This window comes from Ctenopharyngodon idella, chromosome 12 (assembly GCF_019924925.1).
Source record: "Ctenopharyngodon idella isolate HZGC_01 chromosome 12, HZGC01, whole genome shotgun sequence".
Lineage (NCBI taxonomy): Eukaryota > Metazoa > Chordata > Actinopteri > Cypriniformes > Xenocyprididae > Ctenopharyngodon > Ctenopharyngodon idella.
Window position 1 is genome coordinate 20139756 of NC_067231.1, and position 16742 is coordinate 20156497.

At 38.3% G+C, this 16742-nt stretch overlaps 1 protein-coding gene across 1 annotated transcript; it reads right to left on the reverse strand.

Moving 5' to 3' along the window:
* Positions 1–234: 234 nt before the first annotated feature.
* kcnk1a (potassium channel, subfamily K, member 1a) lies at positions 235–5626 on the reverse strand. Its single transcript, XM_051915459.1, has 3 exons — positions 5069–5626; positions 3001–3396; positions 235–2386 (listed from the first exon to the last, which is right to left on the reverse strand). The coding sequence occupies exons 1-3, from the start codon at positions 5421–5423 to the stop codon at positions 2121–2123; spliced, it is 1017 nt and encodes a 338-aa protein (XP_051771419.1). The 5' UTR covers positions 5424–5626; the 3' UTR covers positions 235–2120.
* Positions 5627–16742: the final 11116 nt, after the last annotated feature.

The window sequence follows — 16742 nt, forward strand, 5'->3', positions numbered from 1 at the left end:
ATTGAGCAGGCATCCTGATAGACTGTTAACAGACCGTACAGCTGCTCGGGTCCACAAAGCCTCTTCGCCCCCAGCAAGGTTTTAACACACTGATATAGCCTAGCAAAATGACCTAGGTAAACTCTGAGAGGTGGAGGAGATGAGTTCGGATTAATTTAATATGTGTGTTGCAAGTTCTGTTGTGTATGTACAGCATCTTGCTATTGGCTGAAGAATGGACACAATACAGTCACATTATCTATAACCAGTTTATTCTGTTTTGTTAAAGTGCGTCTTGAAACATACAACAAATGCACAACTTTCAGCATTTTTAGGCATGTGCAATAAAATTAGAAATATAAAACTGAAAACCATAAATAAATGATAAAATAAGATTTATTTCCTTCAGCAATATACCCAGTCGCACATAAGAGCATACTGATGCACCGATGTGACTTCTGTTCTTTGCTTACAATACAACAGTAATGGCACTCGATGCACTACAGCACTCTTAGGTGGTGGACAGTGCCTACTGCAACAAAAAGAACGGCTTCAGAAGAGCCAACATGACTAAAGGCAAAAAAAAAAAAAAAAAAATCCCTTCATTAGAGAAATTAATTATACAGCTTTTTGATTGTCTGATGCCTCTACTAAAAATATATTTTAAATTCCCTTTATGAGTTATGGAATGTTAAAAAAAAAAAACTTCACCAGGGACCTGCCCATGTCTAAAAAAAAAAGAAGAAAAAAAACACTAGGCATCGTACACTTGCATACTTTGAATAGGGTTCAGGCTGGAATACACTACACAACCTGTACAGTAAACAATTGAGGATCAAACACTACCAGACTTTCAAGTTATGAACACAACAGAATTATGCATAATTGTGCACCTTGTTGCTGACAAATGAAAACAATAGTTTGATAACATGTTTGATATCTTCTGACTGGACGGAATCATAGTCTGAAGCTAAAAAAAATATACAGTGTTATACACTGACTGCCTAAAATTGGTAGAGTGGCTCAGACTTTTAAAATAAATGTTCTAAAAGGGTCACAGCAATGCCATAGAAGAACAATTTTAGTAGATAGTTCATGAAAGAACCATTTTTTTCTTAGTGTTAATAACATTTTAAAAATCTAAAGAACCTTTTCCTACTATAAAGAAACTTTTGTGCAATGGAAAGTTTCCATGGATGATAAAGTTTCTTCATGGAACCATCAATGCCAATAAAGAACCTTTATTTTTAAGAGTGTAGTGTTGACTTGTCCAGACTGCAAATTGGAGCAAAATATGTACAATACACAAAGATGTGTAGTATATTCCAGCCTTAAGCAATTCTTCAAATTAGTATAACCAGAAAACATGATTTACATTATTGTATCTGTAAAACTATAATACAGGTCATGGATCCCTTTTAAGTCACCTAACAAGAAGAGTACATAGAATATGTACAGCTAGTCTATGACCACTTACCAGTTAACTATTTATTTTCAGAATTCACGGATGGATTTATCTGTTACATACACACACACACACACACACACACACACACACACACACACACACACACACACACACACACACTGGTTTACTATCCTTGTGGGGACTCTCCATAGATGTAATGGCTTTTATACTGTACAAACTTGTATATTCTAGCCCCTTACACTAACCCTACCCCTAAACCTACCCATCATAGAAAACTTCCGGCATTTTTACATTTTCAAAAAAACTCATTCTGTATGATTTATAAGCTTGTTTCCCCATGGGGACCTCAATTTAGGTCCCCTTGGTGACACAAATCCCCATGAGTCAATGTGCATTCAGGTTGAAGTCCCCACCAGGACAGATAAACATGTGTACACACACACACACACACACTCTGGTAACAACACGTTTTTCAGTTCAGTAGCTGAATGAAGAATGATGTCCTCTGATATTATGTATTATCCTACGAATTCATACAATCCTTTTCCACAGTACTGTAACTTACCTTCAGCCGGTGTTTCAAGTATTCATATCTATGGTAGGTTTCAGCTAACTTGACAGCAGAGTAAACTAACAATACATTTATACTCTTAGTGGAGATGCTTCGGAAACATTAACATGTCAGGTTCTAGAAACGGAATTTCAGGATGCCTCATTGGTTCATTGGTCCATTAGAGGTAGCAATAGGTGAGGTGGAGACTATGTCATCAGGAAACAGATCAGTCTTATCCTCTCTAAATGAGGCTGCCTGGTCAGACACAGAAGCAAAGGAGAGGTGATCATGATCCACGATGTTAAGCTGGTCCTCTGTTTTTTGTTTCTTTAGGTAGAAGATCTTCCTGAGCTTCTTCAGGTGCTGAAGTTCACAGAAGGTTTCCAGAACCACCAACATCGCGATCAAGCCCAATATCAGATAGACTGTATAGGAGAAAGACAGATAGGGTTAAAGAGAGATGGAGAATGACCCTTGAGGTAGCTCTTTGTCTTTAGCAAACTAAGCCAAAAGATAAAAAAGCTAAAGTTCAAGTTTACGGTTAAAGTTCTGCTAAATGTCTACTAAATGCTAAATGTCCCTACCACATACACTACCGTTCAAATTTCTTGGAAAGACATTAGTACTTTTATTCAGCAAGAATGTATTAAATTTATCAAAAGTGACAGTAAAGACTTCTACATTGTTACAAAAAAATTCTACTGTTTTCAACATTGAAGGATTTCTGAAGGATCATGTGACACTGAAGACTGAAAATTCAACTTTGCCATCCCAGGAATAAATTGCATTTTAAAATATATTAAAATAGAAAACAGTTATTTTAAATGTAATAATATTTAATAATATTACTGTTTTACTGTATTTTTGATCAAATATATGCAGCCTTGGTGAATATAAGAGGCTTCTTTCAAAAACATAAAAAAAATGTCCAATCTTTTGAATGTTAATGAATGTGTGAATGTAAGAAAGTAAAATTAAAATGAAATGTACAATATATAGCTCTGTACATCAATAATGATTCAACTGACTGTGCACTTACGAGTAATGCCCAATTTATAGAGTTCTCTGAACCTCTGGTGGTAGCCCTCTCCTGGTACATAGTCACCCAAGCCAATAGTACTAAGAGAGATGAAGCAGAAATAGAAAGACTCTAGGAAATTCCACTCCTCTTCCAGTACTGAGAAGATGATGGCAGGTATAAGGAAGAAGCAGGAGATGGTAATAATGGCCAGCAGGGAAGCGTGCAGGGCGCCCAGCAGAGGTTTGGACATGCCCCAGCGCCGATGCAGGTAATCCACGGGCCTGCGGGTACTGAACTCCATGATCCTCTGGACCACCGCAGTCAGGAACAGCAGGGTGAATGGGATTCCCACCACTGAGTAAATGATGCAGAAGGCCTTACCACCATCCGACAGAGGAACGCTGTGGCCATACCCTGGAAAGAAAACACATAAAGCTCTTTTGTACATTCTGAGACAATCACATCTAGCATTTTACTCAAATGAACCAGTTAATTTGTGTTTTAAACACTATCTTAATGACATAATGAAAGTCACCAGGAATGTCAAGGGTGTCACCTGTTGTAGTACTTAAATCCTGCTGGATTAAGTAACATAATCCTTGGAAACACTACACACACTGCATGCTTATCCTTCAGACACCCTTCAAATCGCCCACAGATCATCCTCAATGAATTACAAAACCACAAGAGTCCCGCAGGGACTGTAAATATATGAGTAAGCACTTGTTTTGCTGTATTTCTAAGAGTATCCTAATAAATATGCTAAACCCTCTGAAAATGGACTTCAGAGGTGAGGATGGTCTTCATCATAAGTACAAAAAATGTTACAAAAAATGGTCCCAAAGAATGTCTTAATTCAAGTACTATTGTATTTGGTGTTCTATGTGTTGCTACTTTTATACTAATGTTTAATAAAGCATCTTGAGCACTACTATTAGTAGTAGTAACTCAGCCAATTAGCAACTGCATGACACTGCTGGTCATTTGAAATGACCAGAAGCAACTTGGTCCATGTGGAATAACATCCATGTATCCTAATTTATTGTTTTATGTATTTTTATCTTATCCTTTCGCAGGATAAAGGATTAGTTCACTTTCAAATGAAAATTACCCCAAGCTTTACTCACTCTCAAGCCATCCTAGGTGTATATGACTTTCTTCTTTCTGATGAACACAATCGGAGATATATGAATAAATATCCTGACGCATCCAAGCTTTATAATGGCAGTGAGCGGGATCAACGAGTATGAAGCTCAAGAAGGCGGAATAATACAGAAGGCGGTCTGGCGGAATATTTTATAGATATTTTACTTCATAACTTGTTAAATACGGATATTTTTTTTTTACACAAACACATCGCTTCCCTTCAGAAGGCCTTTATTAACCCCCCCAGAGCCGTGTGGAGTACGTTTATGATGGATGGATGTGGATGAAGGCACTTTCTTCAGCTCATACTGCCATTAAAGCTCGGATGCGTCAGGATATTTATTAATATATCTCCGATTGTGTTCATCAGAAAGAAGAAAGTTATATACACCTAGGATGGCTTGAGGGTGAGTAAAGCTTGGGGTAATTTTCATTTGAAAGTGAAATAATCCTTATTTGCCTCCTTTTATTTATTGTCTTTTTATATGTTACTACAATTGCTTAATGTATTGCTTAATATATTGCAATGTTAACAATCAGGCCCATAAAGCTTTGTTGACTTTTGACTATTTATAGAGGGAGGGAACCCATTATACATAGGAAAGTCTCTTTTCTAGAGTTATTTTAAGCATATTTTAGTACAAATCTAAAAATATGACTGTAAATGCTGGGCTGTTTAACAAGACCATCAAAGCCTGTTAGACATCACAGGCGTCAGCTATGATGATTTTATCACAGATCAGAGAGGACAGGTCGACCTTACAAATGACATCACTGTCCTGGCCTCTCTTCCTCCATGAGCCTCTTGGGTAAAGAATGATTTCATATGGTAAATTATATCATGTAAATCAACTGGGTTAGAATACAAAAAAGAACGAAGAAACAAAAAATCCTATCAAGCATAGGCTATTAGTGTTGTCAAGAGAATGTTTGTGCTCACCTGTCGTGGAAAGCACAGTGCTGGCGAAGAAAAGTGCAGATGTGAAATCCCAGTTCCAGTTAGTCGTGGCATTATTGAGAACCGACACACCGTAATTACTCGCCTCTAATGCTCTGGCCAGAAACTCCTCCAGTCTTTCATCGGACAGACATTCATTATCCTCTAGAAACTGCTGCTTCACGGTCCGAAGCTCTCGTCGAAGCTCTTCTTCATACGGCAGTTCCACCGCGGAAAACACTACAGCCCCGAATATCAGATAAACCACATACGCCAGCACCAAGACCAAGAAATACCACGTAGACCTGTAACCTTCTAAGACACGCACACACGAACTTCCCGATAGACACTGAAGCATTGTCTTGGCGGCAAAATAGGTGAGATAAATAATACAGGTAGTCCAATAACAGGAATACACTCGTTTCTTACAAATAAATAAACTCTTACAGCTGTCTTTTAGTTATAATTTCCCGTTTGCCTCCTGTCGGTATTGCGGAGCTGATGTGACGGACGATCAGGAGCGGCGTTTTTACTAATCGTACTATGCGAAGGGTTTTTGTTAATATTCATGAATCTGACATTCGCCTGTAGAAGGTAACAACGCAACGTCAGCACTACCTAATTAACATTTATATATAAGCTTGTCGCCATTGGAAGGTTGCAACGGGCGTCAGAGTTACCTGATTAATATTCATAAGATAGCCTTCGCCGTAGTAGATTCATATTTTGCGTCAGGCTCATGACGTCTGGTTCTTCCGCGCCTCACCTTACGCAGGTCAGCTCTATTCATCACATTTATCACGGCAGGGCGCACCCAGTAAGGTAAACCTAAGGAATTTGCCTTTAGAAGACAGAGACAGTTAAGCCGCTGTCTCAAAGAGACTATATTAGCCTATAAGTGAAAGCCCCATTAGAGTCCGCATCTGCTCAAAGACATCCGGCTAACGTTAGTGGGACAGTTTCTGTTACCTGGTAGAACAGGTTTAACCAGGTGGTGGTTGGATGGTCTTATCATGGCATGACAAAAGTTTTGAAAAGTGACCTCAAACAAAAGTGTTGCTGGACCGTCCTCCTCCTGTTGTATCAAAAAGCTTTTTGTAAAGCTGGTTCTGTATAGCCAAAACTCTTGTCTGGTTTCAGTGAAGGGCAGTTGTGAGGTGGTCTGTCTGTATTTCAGCTATATTTTAGTGACCTTTTCATCTGACCAATAAATGTAAATGAAGTTGGAGTATCATATGATTGTGTCATAAAAGTGGTCCATACAACTGTCTCTTGAAACCATTAGCTGTACGACAAATAAAATATAGCCTAAAAGTCATTATAGTAATCATAACTCCAGAACAACATCCGTTTGATTCACAAATGAACCATTCAGTCCAGTTTTGTTATTCAGACATCTGATTCACTGAAAATATCTGACACAAAAGAACAATTCAATCACAAACCATGAATAGCGCTAGGATGAATGTAAAGATTGTCATTGAATAATGACTTAATTTAGGTCTTTTTATCACAAAAAAGCTATTTTATGACTTTTTATGGCATATAGGACACACAGAATATAGCACAGAAGTTGTATGCACCACTTTTACAACAATTTTATATTGCTTTTTTTTGTCTTGTTGGAGCTCGACAACCCCTGTCCTCATTCACCTTGTTTGTTCCAGAAGAAATAAAGCCATGAAAGGTTGGAATGACAAGATGATAGAATTTTCATTTTTTGGTGAACTATCGCTTTAACTCATCACATCCTTTGAGATTTGAAACATTTCTTCATTTTAAAAACACCACTCCACCCTGTGTGCCGGCGTTACACATCAGGAGATGCATATCTCAGTAAACCAGTCTGTGCACATTCTAAAGCTGCTGAAATAGCAGCAGCTAATACATCTGAGATCATCAGACTATTTAGTGCTTACGTTGACAAGTTCCTTGTATGACACTGACGCCTCATTGTACTTTTACCTTATTTGTTTTACAATCATAAACAATGCTCTTGCCATCTTTTTAGTGCCTGTTTTAATGCCAGATTTTGTGAGTGGCCGGAACAGCTTGACATGGCAGCTGTACTTCCTTTACCTCTCTGCAGTATTGCTGCATCATTGGATGACTGTACACTTCATTCTTGGTACTGAACAGAAGTCAAACTGTGAGCGCTTCCTTTTTATATTCTGTTCTGCTCTTTTGGGTTATTTCTGGATGATCAAGTGAAATGTGAGACCTCTGGCCAGACCAGAGAGCCAGTAGTCAAGGTTGTTGCTTTGGCACAAAGGCTTAGAAAACTGCACTCAGAGCCAATGTTATTGTTATACCGTAGGCTAAGTGATATGTTAAAACTAATCTACTATGACAATTGTTGACATAAATGTCACTGACAATAAGATTAACCCCTTAGCATTCCTTAGGTCTCTTTTGAAGTGTATTTGTACCATGGGTGGTTACAGTGGAACGCTAACAGCCTGGTTAATATCAAACTATGTTATTCTTAAGAAAATAATCACCAGATATTCGCTGAGGATGTTTATTCTAATAACCATAAGGAGTGATTCACAAAGAACGCGTTTTTGCGTTGAGCTACTTTTACCTTTTAAACTTAAATTAGAACGTGTCATGCGCCAAAAGCTGCGAAAGACGCGCGCGCAACGTACATGTTTACATTACATTTACATTTATGCCTTTGCAGATGCCTTATAGAAAGCGACTTACAAAAGATGAACTAAAGCAATTCGTCAAAGAGCCAACAATATGTAATATACAATGCCAGTAAAGTAGGCCTACATAATAAGCAGCCATGATCACCATACACCTTGAGAAGGCCATATTTAGATTACTGGATGACCAATATGGGTCTTTCAAAGATTGCATTTATTGCATTATTGCTCCTTTTAATGACCACTAGAGGGTGCTGTGACGCCAAAAACCGGGGAAAATTTGTCTAAAATGTGTCTAAATCCTGGTCTGGTTATTCTCCAGACCATGTTTTTGAAAGCGTAGCAAACTCTGTCGGTCACCTTAGCACGTATATTTCCATTCCTCTACTGTGAGTGGAAAAAATATAAGTTTACCATGCCACATCTGTAGAGTTATAGTCCTTTAAAGTGTGTCAACCTTACACCTGGGTATAATTTATCGTTCCTGTTTCACAGCCTGCAGACCTTTGATGTTCCTCTGTCTACTGTACTTCTCCACCTGCTGTGGTAAGTGTTATATTTTAAAAGCTTGTGATTTCCATGTTTAGCAACTTTAAATACAGAGGAAGTTGTTTGTTATGTGTATGTGATTGTTGGGTTGTGTACTTTGTGTTTTATGAGACTACCATTAGGTTATCGCCTACTGTTTAAAGCCATTTTCACATGCTTATTCCATTATTTAAATGTTATTTCCATTACTCACTTGTGCCTTAATCATATTTTTCAGTTCTCATAAAGACCTGTGATATTTCCCATGTCAAAGGGAGGACGCAGAATGAAGATTAATAGGTGGCTTTGTCGACACTTCTGTTGATCTACACCTGTGCGCATAAAGGAACAGCAGAGAAGCATAAATGCTTCAAAGCATTCCAACTTCGTTTTAGTGCTTCACAGAAGGCCTTTTTCTTCCAGTTTCTGGCTGAAAAGAAAGACAGATGAAATGTCAGTGCGCACATAGGGATTAAATGTCCTGTTTGTTGAAAACAAGAACTTCCCAAAAATCCAACATGAGGTTACTTCATAAATCAAAGGAGATCTTGTTGTGAGTCTCCACCTAACCTTGTCTTTAGTCTATCATTTGTCTCTTACATGGCACAGCCTGCTCATATTATTCACTGTAACCATGGCATAGCCTCTCAGACAGGAAGTGAACACGTGCAGAGCTCTCCAGCCAAAGTCAACATTCTGTCTCAATGGTTGGCATTTGTGTTTGTGCCTTCTGCTAGGGTTGTTTTTGACCATCCCAGGGCTGTTGATCAGTTCCCAGGCTTATGTTGCAATAGTGCTGAAATTAAGATCAGGACAAATCTGACAGCTGGCCTCAGTTTGTCATCCTTTTGTGACGCACAAGCACCCTGACGCCATGTGCCCGCCAGGCAGGCCGCTCGTTAGCCTGGTTGCGTGCTTTGGCAGGAGCTGCCACTCAGCGTGTATGTTTTCAGCTGTACTTTTTGGGGCACGTCATTGATTGGGGCCACATGCTACATATACGTGCATATGTTTCAGGTTGAGCACAGGAGAAACTTCCTGGCTCAACAACTTCTGTGGTTCACTTCGGACATGTAGGCTATAGTCCGTACACAGAAAAGACATCCTTGCCGGCATCTGGAAAAGACATCCCAGCCGGCAGGTCCACCCCACAGGGGCTCTTACTCTAGGTCTAGTTCATGAATAGCTGGGGTGAGCACACTGCATTCTGTAGACTCCTTTGAGAATAAGGCCTGCATTACCTCCTCTGATTTATATCGCCCCTTTTTAAGGCCACTGGCAGAAAACTCACTGGCATTCTTGTACGCACTTCTGCAGTTAATGTTAGAAAGACTAAATAAGGAATTACCAAAATCGAGAAAGTACCATTCTTATCACCGCTTTATTTCTCATGATCCGTAATTGTGTTTTAGACCCAAAAGTCTTTTGAATTCCAATTCATTTATACACTGCTCAAAAAAAGTTAAAGGAACACTTTGAAAACACATCAGATCTCAATGGGGAAAAAATATCACGCTGGATATCTATACTGATATGGACTGGGTAATGTGTTAGGAACGAAAGGATGCCACATCGTCTGATGGAAATGAAAATTATCAACCTACAGAGGACTGAATTCAAAGACACCCCGAAAATCAAAGTGAAAAAATGATGCAGCAGGCTAATCCATTTTGCTGAAATTTCATTGCAGCAACTCAAAATGGTACTCAGTAGTTTGTATGGCCCCCAAGTGCTTGTATGCATGCCTGACAATGCTCCTAATGAAACAATGGATGGTGTCCTGGGTATTTCCTATCAGATCTGGACCAGGGCATCACTGAGCTCCTGGACAGTCTGAGGTGCAACCTGGCGGCGTCGGATGGACCGAAACATAATGTCCCAGAGAGGTGTTCTATTGGATTTAGGTCAGGCAAGCGTGGGGGCCATTCAATGGTATCAATTTCTTCATCCTCCAGGAACTGCCTGCATACTCTCGCCACATGAGGCCGGGCATTGTCGTGCACCAGGAGGAACCCAGGACCCACTGCACCAGCGTAGGGTCTGACAATGGGTCCAAGGATTTCATCCCGATAATTAATGGCAGTAAGGGTGCCATTGTCTAGCCTGTAGAGGTCTGTGCGTCCCTCCATGGATGCCTTCCCAGACCATCACTGACCCACCACCAAACCGGTCATGCTGAAGGATGTTACAGGCAGCATAACAATCTCCACAGCTTCTCCAGACCATTTCACGTCTATCACGTACTCAGAGTGAACCTGATCTCATCTGTGAAAAGCACAGGGCGCTAGTGGCGGACCTGCCAATTCTGGTGTTCAATGGCCAATCGAGCTCCACGGTGCCGGGCAGTGAGCACAGGGCCCACTAGAGGACCTCGGGCCCTCAAGCCACCATCATGAAGTCTCTTTCTGATTGTTTGGTCAGAGACATTCACACCAGTGGCCTGCTGGAGGTCATTTTGTAGGGCTCTGTTAGAGCTCATCCTGTTCCTCCTTGCACAAAGGAGCAGATACCGGTCCTGCTGATGGGTTAAGGACCTTCTACGGCCCTGTCCAGCTCTCCTAGAGTAACTGCCTGTCTCCTGGAATCTCCTCCATGTTCTTGGGAATGTGCTGGGAGACACAGTAAACCTTCTGGCAATGGCACGTATCAATGTGCTATCCTGGAGGAGTTGGACTGCCTGTGCAACCTCTGTAGGGTCCAGGTATCGCCTCATGCTACCAGTTGTGACACTGACCCTAGCCAAATGCAAAACTAGTGAAAAACAGTTTAGTTTTGAATGTTTCGTTCAGTGGATTGGCTAAAGAATCATTTGAATGTGAATTGGGCTATACTGGTTGATTCACTAAAAAGAATCAGTTCATCAGAGTCATTGATCGTGAATTGGTCTACATAGGTCGCAAAGTATGTTATCGTGTGCAGTCTGCGAGGATGACTGGATAGAAATAAGTGTTTTCTTGCCATTTTTTCCTGGAAAATGGTTGTATTAATCTTACATTCAGCTCAGACGACAAACTTTGGTAAAATATGACTTGTTTTGTCGTGTAGTTGTAGAGTCAATAGCGTTGGTGTAGAATTAGCTTGCACAGTGTTTATTTGATAGTTCAAATGAAGATCACAATTAATCTGGAAATCAATTTTATCCTATCAATAATATCTGACTACTGTGTTTTAAATATGTCAGAGGAACATATAAATAAAAATCTAATAGGCTGGAGTTACTGTTTTAAACGGAAGTACCCCACAGAGATTTGCCCATGAAGTTAATGACTCTTAACATTTTGAGAGTCTGTTTTTTGTAAAGCGGTTCTAATTTAATTTGCCACCTTCCTTCATGACCTCAACACCATTTTTATGGTGTTTTGAGTGCAGAGCTAATCAGCTTCACTTCTCAGACAGATGACTGGCTTGGTACACAGAAATGTGAAAGTGGCTGGTGTTTGAAATGTGCTGAACTTCCTCTATGAGCTCATCTTATGGCCAGAATGTGGCAAAGTTAATATCCTCTTAATCTACCCTGAATCATACATCATCAGTTTGCCATGCCTCTGTACGACAACTGAAAAGATGCATCTGTAATATTCTCTGAAATGAATACTTTGTCTTGTGGTCCCTCTATTTTCAAAACATTGAAACTGGCACCCTTGCAGCATTAATTCATCTTTATTTGCCTGCCAATAGTGAAGTCAGACTGGTGTCTTTGATTAAGTTGTTTGCACTGACATCAAACGCGTTTAAAATGAGCGTTACCTTTGCAGATGACTTACACCTTTATGTGAATGAATGAAACAGACGGGTTTTTCCATGTGGTTCCCTAATGAGCTGAGGAGGTCTTTGGAACAAGCTCTTTTAAATCGTAATCAAACTCCCTTGGTCCTAAAAAAAGGGAACGGCATGTATTTTGACACAGAATCTTGATGAAGGCTAGTGTTGTTTAGATGTAAACATAAGAAAGCAATTTTGCCAACCTTTGGGTTAAAGTAAAACAACAATTTTGAACTTGTGAACTCTGGTTATATCTTGCTCAAAAATTAGTCTGCCTGTCAATAAAGTATGATTAATGAAGGTAATTAATGATGGCCGGTCTTTGTTTCTCATGCTTTTTGAGAAGATGTTTAGGTAACATGAATTAGTTTAGACGTTTCTGGGTCAGGGGATTTGTTTAATTGGAAAAACTGTTGTGATATATCCAAAATTTTGCTTGAAATTACCCCAGACCTATAAGACATATCAGTAATATGAGTAAGCCAAAGTAATTAAGCGCGTAATAACCAGTGAGTGTGATTAGTGAGAGCTTAACCACTGTTGTGACAGTTCGGTTCCCTTAGCTCTACGGGTGTCTACAAAACAAGCTGTTGTTTTTGGCCACAACATGAGTATTTGTTAAATGAACCTATACAGTCACATAGCAGAACATGTGTGAAAGACATTTAGTCTGCTAACTGGTCACTAATATCTGCCAATTTTAAGACAACCATTTATTATTTGAATAAATGCTCACCATAGATGAGCTCATGGGATAGTTCACCCAAAAAAAAAAAAAAAATGAAAAAGATGTTTTGAAAATTGTCTAAAATGAAAGTCCAAAACACACAAAAAAGTTAAAAACATTATTCAAAATATCTTATTTTATGTTCCACAGAAGAAAGTCACACAGTTTGAAACAACATAAGGGTGAACAAATGATGATGATGGAATTTTAATTTTTGAGCGAAGGAATTGTTTGTCTCTTTTGGAAAACTTGTTAACATTTTTGCATTGTGTGTTAATTAGTTTGTTCATCGCCCAAATATTGAGGTCATCTTAAACCGACTGGGTGGTCCACATTACATCACTGTATTGTCTTTTGTCTTATGTAATCACTGCATCTTTTATGTGGTCACAGCAGATGATATAGTAGTTCATAAACCCTAATCTTTGCCCACGATTTCCACTAAAGATCTTTTACTGCAAAACAGGCCCAACTTGCCGCATATGGCAGGCTTGTGTTTCTGAAAGAGGAATTATAAAAAACATGAAAAGGAAAATGTTTTCTTATCTGCTTGCTTGGCCTCTGATATTCTCCCAAAACAGGATGAAAGTATAATATTTTAAAAGATAATTATAATAATGAACTTTGCAAGTAGTCATTTTGGGTCTTGAGAGGAAATGCACCTCTCAGATGGCTGCATTTTAATGTTCAAAAACAACACTGGACCGCTCTATTCATTATGACCCATTAGTCTTCTGCACTTTACTCCTGCTGGAACAAGAACGAGAACAGCAGACAAAATAATCTCAGAAACATACTGATGTGATGAAAGAGCTCTCATCGTTCTTTCTGTGCACTTATGACCTGCAACGATATTTCTAGGCCACTTTCCCAGTTTTGTAGGCCTATGTGGATTTTAGGAAATTGTTGTGCTGCAGTAGTTTGGCCTTGTGCTCACTTGCACAATCAGACAATGCACAGAGATAAAGGTGATAGTGTGAAACTATCCATTACTGAACTTCTGAACTATCAATTCTCTCTCCACCAACAATATCAAATTCAGGACCATCAGGATACATTTACCATCTGGATTGGCCTTCGGAAAAATGGATGGGCCTTGAACACCAAATCAGCATTTTAGACTGATTTTTGAAGGATCATGTGACATTGAAGACTGGAGTAATGGATAATTTATGTCAATTACACTTTATTTTATGATGAGTTACATTGTACTTACTCAAATAAGTACTGAGTTCTGCTAATTAACTACATGTACTTGCTATAGAGTTATGGTTAGGTTTATTGTTTGGTTTTGGGTTAGTTACTTGTAATTATCCATAATTTACTGTTATGACTATAGTAAGTACATGTGTGTGTGTGTGTGTGTATCGTACCCAACAAATTTCATTATTATCTCTACCGTGCTATTTTGTCTAGAAAAAGAAGACACTATTTCTGGCCTGCCCTTGTACTGTTTCATACATCTCAGCTGCTTTATGTCTTGCATTTTATCACATTATTTATAGATTTCTGTCAGTATGGTTCCTTTTCATAATGATGAACCTGCAAATAAAAGAGTGAGATGCATTAATGCCTCACATGAACAGTAAAGACAAGATGTCTTAAATTTAAACCTGATCCTAAAATTTTGGCAGATTGACAGCTTTTGTTAGCTTTACTTCAAAAAATCTCTTCCAATACAAAAGTTATGAGAACATCTCATACTGTAATTCATCTTCTTGTGCATTTTATGTGTTATTATTGAATGATTTATACAAAGAGAAAAGGTAAATGGACCTTGACACAGTGTTCTTGCTCAAAACAGTGAAGAACACTGTGGTCCTGCAATATCTCAAGTGTTTAATTTTATTACCTAAATGTTTCAATCATGCAAAATATTACAAAAGCTTTCATTTTTTAATGGTGCTTTCCAGAAACAGAGACTAAATAACTTCTTAGAATCTTCCTTTGAGATCTCTCTCTTCCTCTCTCTCAGTTTTGAGCCTGTCCCTGGAACAAGAACTACGTCTGATATCTCCTCAGGAGACACGCTGCTCAGCTTCCTCCACATAAAAGTTACGGCAGAAGCATTAGCTTCATAATGCTGTCTGTGTGATTGGGTTTGCAGTGTACCGTGAGCGCAGCTGGATCTGTTTATAGGCCTACTAAATAACGGTAACACAACATCCAAGTGTTAGAGAGTATCATTCATGGGCATTAAGTACAAGGATGACATATTTCATGATGTTCTCCATGTCTTAAGTCCTCTGCTTTCAAGAACCACAGACTTCCCACATGAAAGATATCAGGATCAACTTCAAATCCTCCACATGCGTGTCTCCATGTCTGTTTTCCTGTTGCTATGTGGCCCGATCATTAGATTTAACAGCACTTCCCCTTAATTATGCCCTAATTGCACAGTTGTGTCAGCTTGCATGCACACAAAAACACACTCACGCTCGCGTATCTTTACCACATCGGCCTCCAAATACTTTGCAGAATACTCTGCAGCATCTGAAAGCAGTGAAATGTGGGCACTATTTCAGAGACAAGAATTACTGGAGGACAGCATGCCGCCTTAATTCAACCAAGTACTGTTTTCCCCTAAATGCTCCAAAGAAAGCCTAGAGGATCACCAGATGGAAGAGAGAAAAACACTACCAAAATTGGACATGGTTAGAACATTTGGAACAATTTCTAGCAGTCCATGCCTTTATTTACAAGAATTAATTAAACCACAAATGTATTTATTTTTTTCATTATAAAGAATAGATTCATTAAAGATGCACTCAGGCATTTTTTTTTGTTTATGTTGCAGTGGCAACTTACTCTTAGCAGCATGGAAAATTATAGCTTTTAGTTCCCAATGCCATTGCAGAAATGTACTAAACACAGTCAGCCATGATTCTGTGAGCAAAAAAAGTGTCTAATAAAATACACGTTACTGAGATAAAGCAAGTAATACGTTGGCCTATATGTAAATTTCTATCCATTTGGATTACACCATTATAACATAAACTAATAAACTTAATGTGATACATATTGTCAGTCATACATAAATGAAGCATGTAAGAAACAGGTAAAAATTTCTGCAGTACTAATAAACAATTAAACAATAACCGTTTACCTTATATTGGGTAATACTTTAGTATAAGGAACACATATTCACTATTAACTACAACTTTTCCCTCAATAAACTCCTAATATACTGCTTATTAATAGTAAGGTAGTTGTTAAGTTTAAGGCATTAATATGTGCTTAATATTTATTAATAAACAGCCAATATTCTAGTAATATGCATGCTAATAAGCAACTAGTTGAAAGACCCTAAAATAAAGTGTTACCAATAATGGAAAACTGCTTGTTCCATAACTATATATTTTCATATATTTTAATGGAATAAATGTAACTGTTTTCACAATTATGCTGGGATTATGCTGATTCTAAGCAATTTGAATACATGTATTTTGAAAATATGATTGCAAACTATGTGCAGATGCAAACTATGCCATGATCTTTTCTTTTTTTTTTTCTTTAAGTGCAGAACCCGTTTCATTTACGTATGAGAAATATGCATCACATTAAGTTTATTTGTTTCTTTATGTAATCCAAATAGATGAAAATTTTATATGCAATTCAAATACATAAATCATAATTTTAGGCATGTACAATCTAAAAAATGCTGGGTTAAAAACAACCCAAGTTGAGTTGAAAATGGACAAACCCAGTGGCTGGGTTAAATGTTTGCCCAACCTGCTGAGTAGTTTTATTTAACTCAACTATCATTTAAAAATTATTTTTTAATTTTTTTTATTTTGGATTCATTTTAAGCCAGCCATATAGTAATTTTAAACAATAGTTGGGTTAAATAAAACTGCCTAGCACATTGGGCAAACATTTAACCCAACCGCTGGATTAAAACAACCCAATGGCTGGGTTTGTCCATTTTCAACCAAACTTGCATTTTTTAGAGTGTAGTATAAAACAGATTTGATTAGACTATACTGATATGACTAAAATCTTTAGAGTC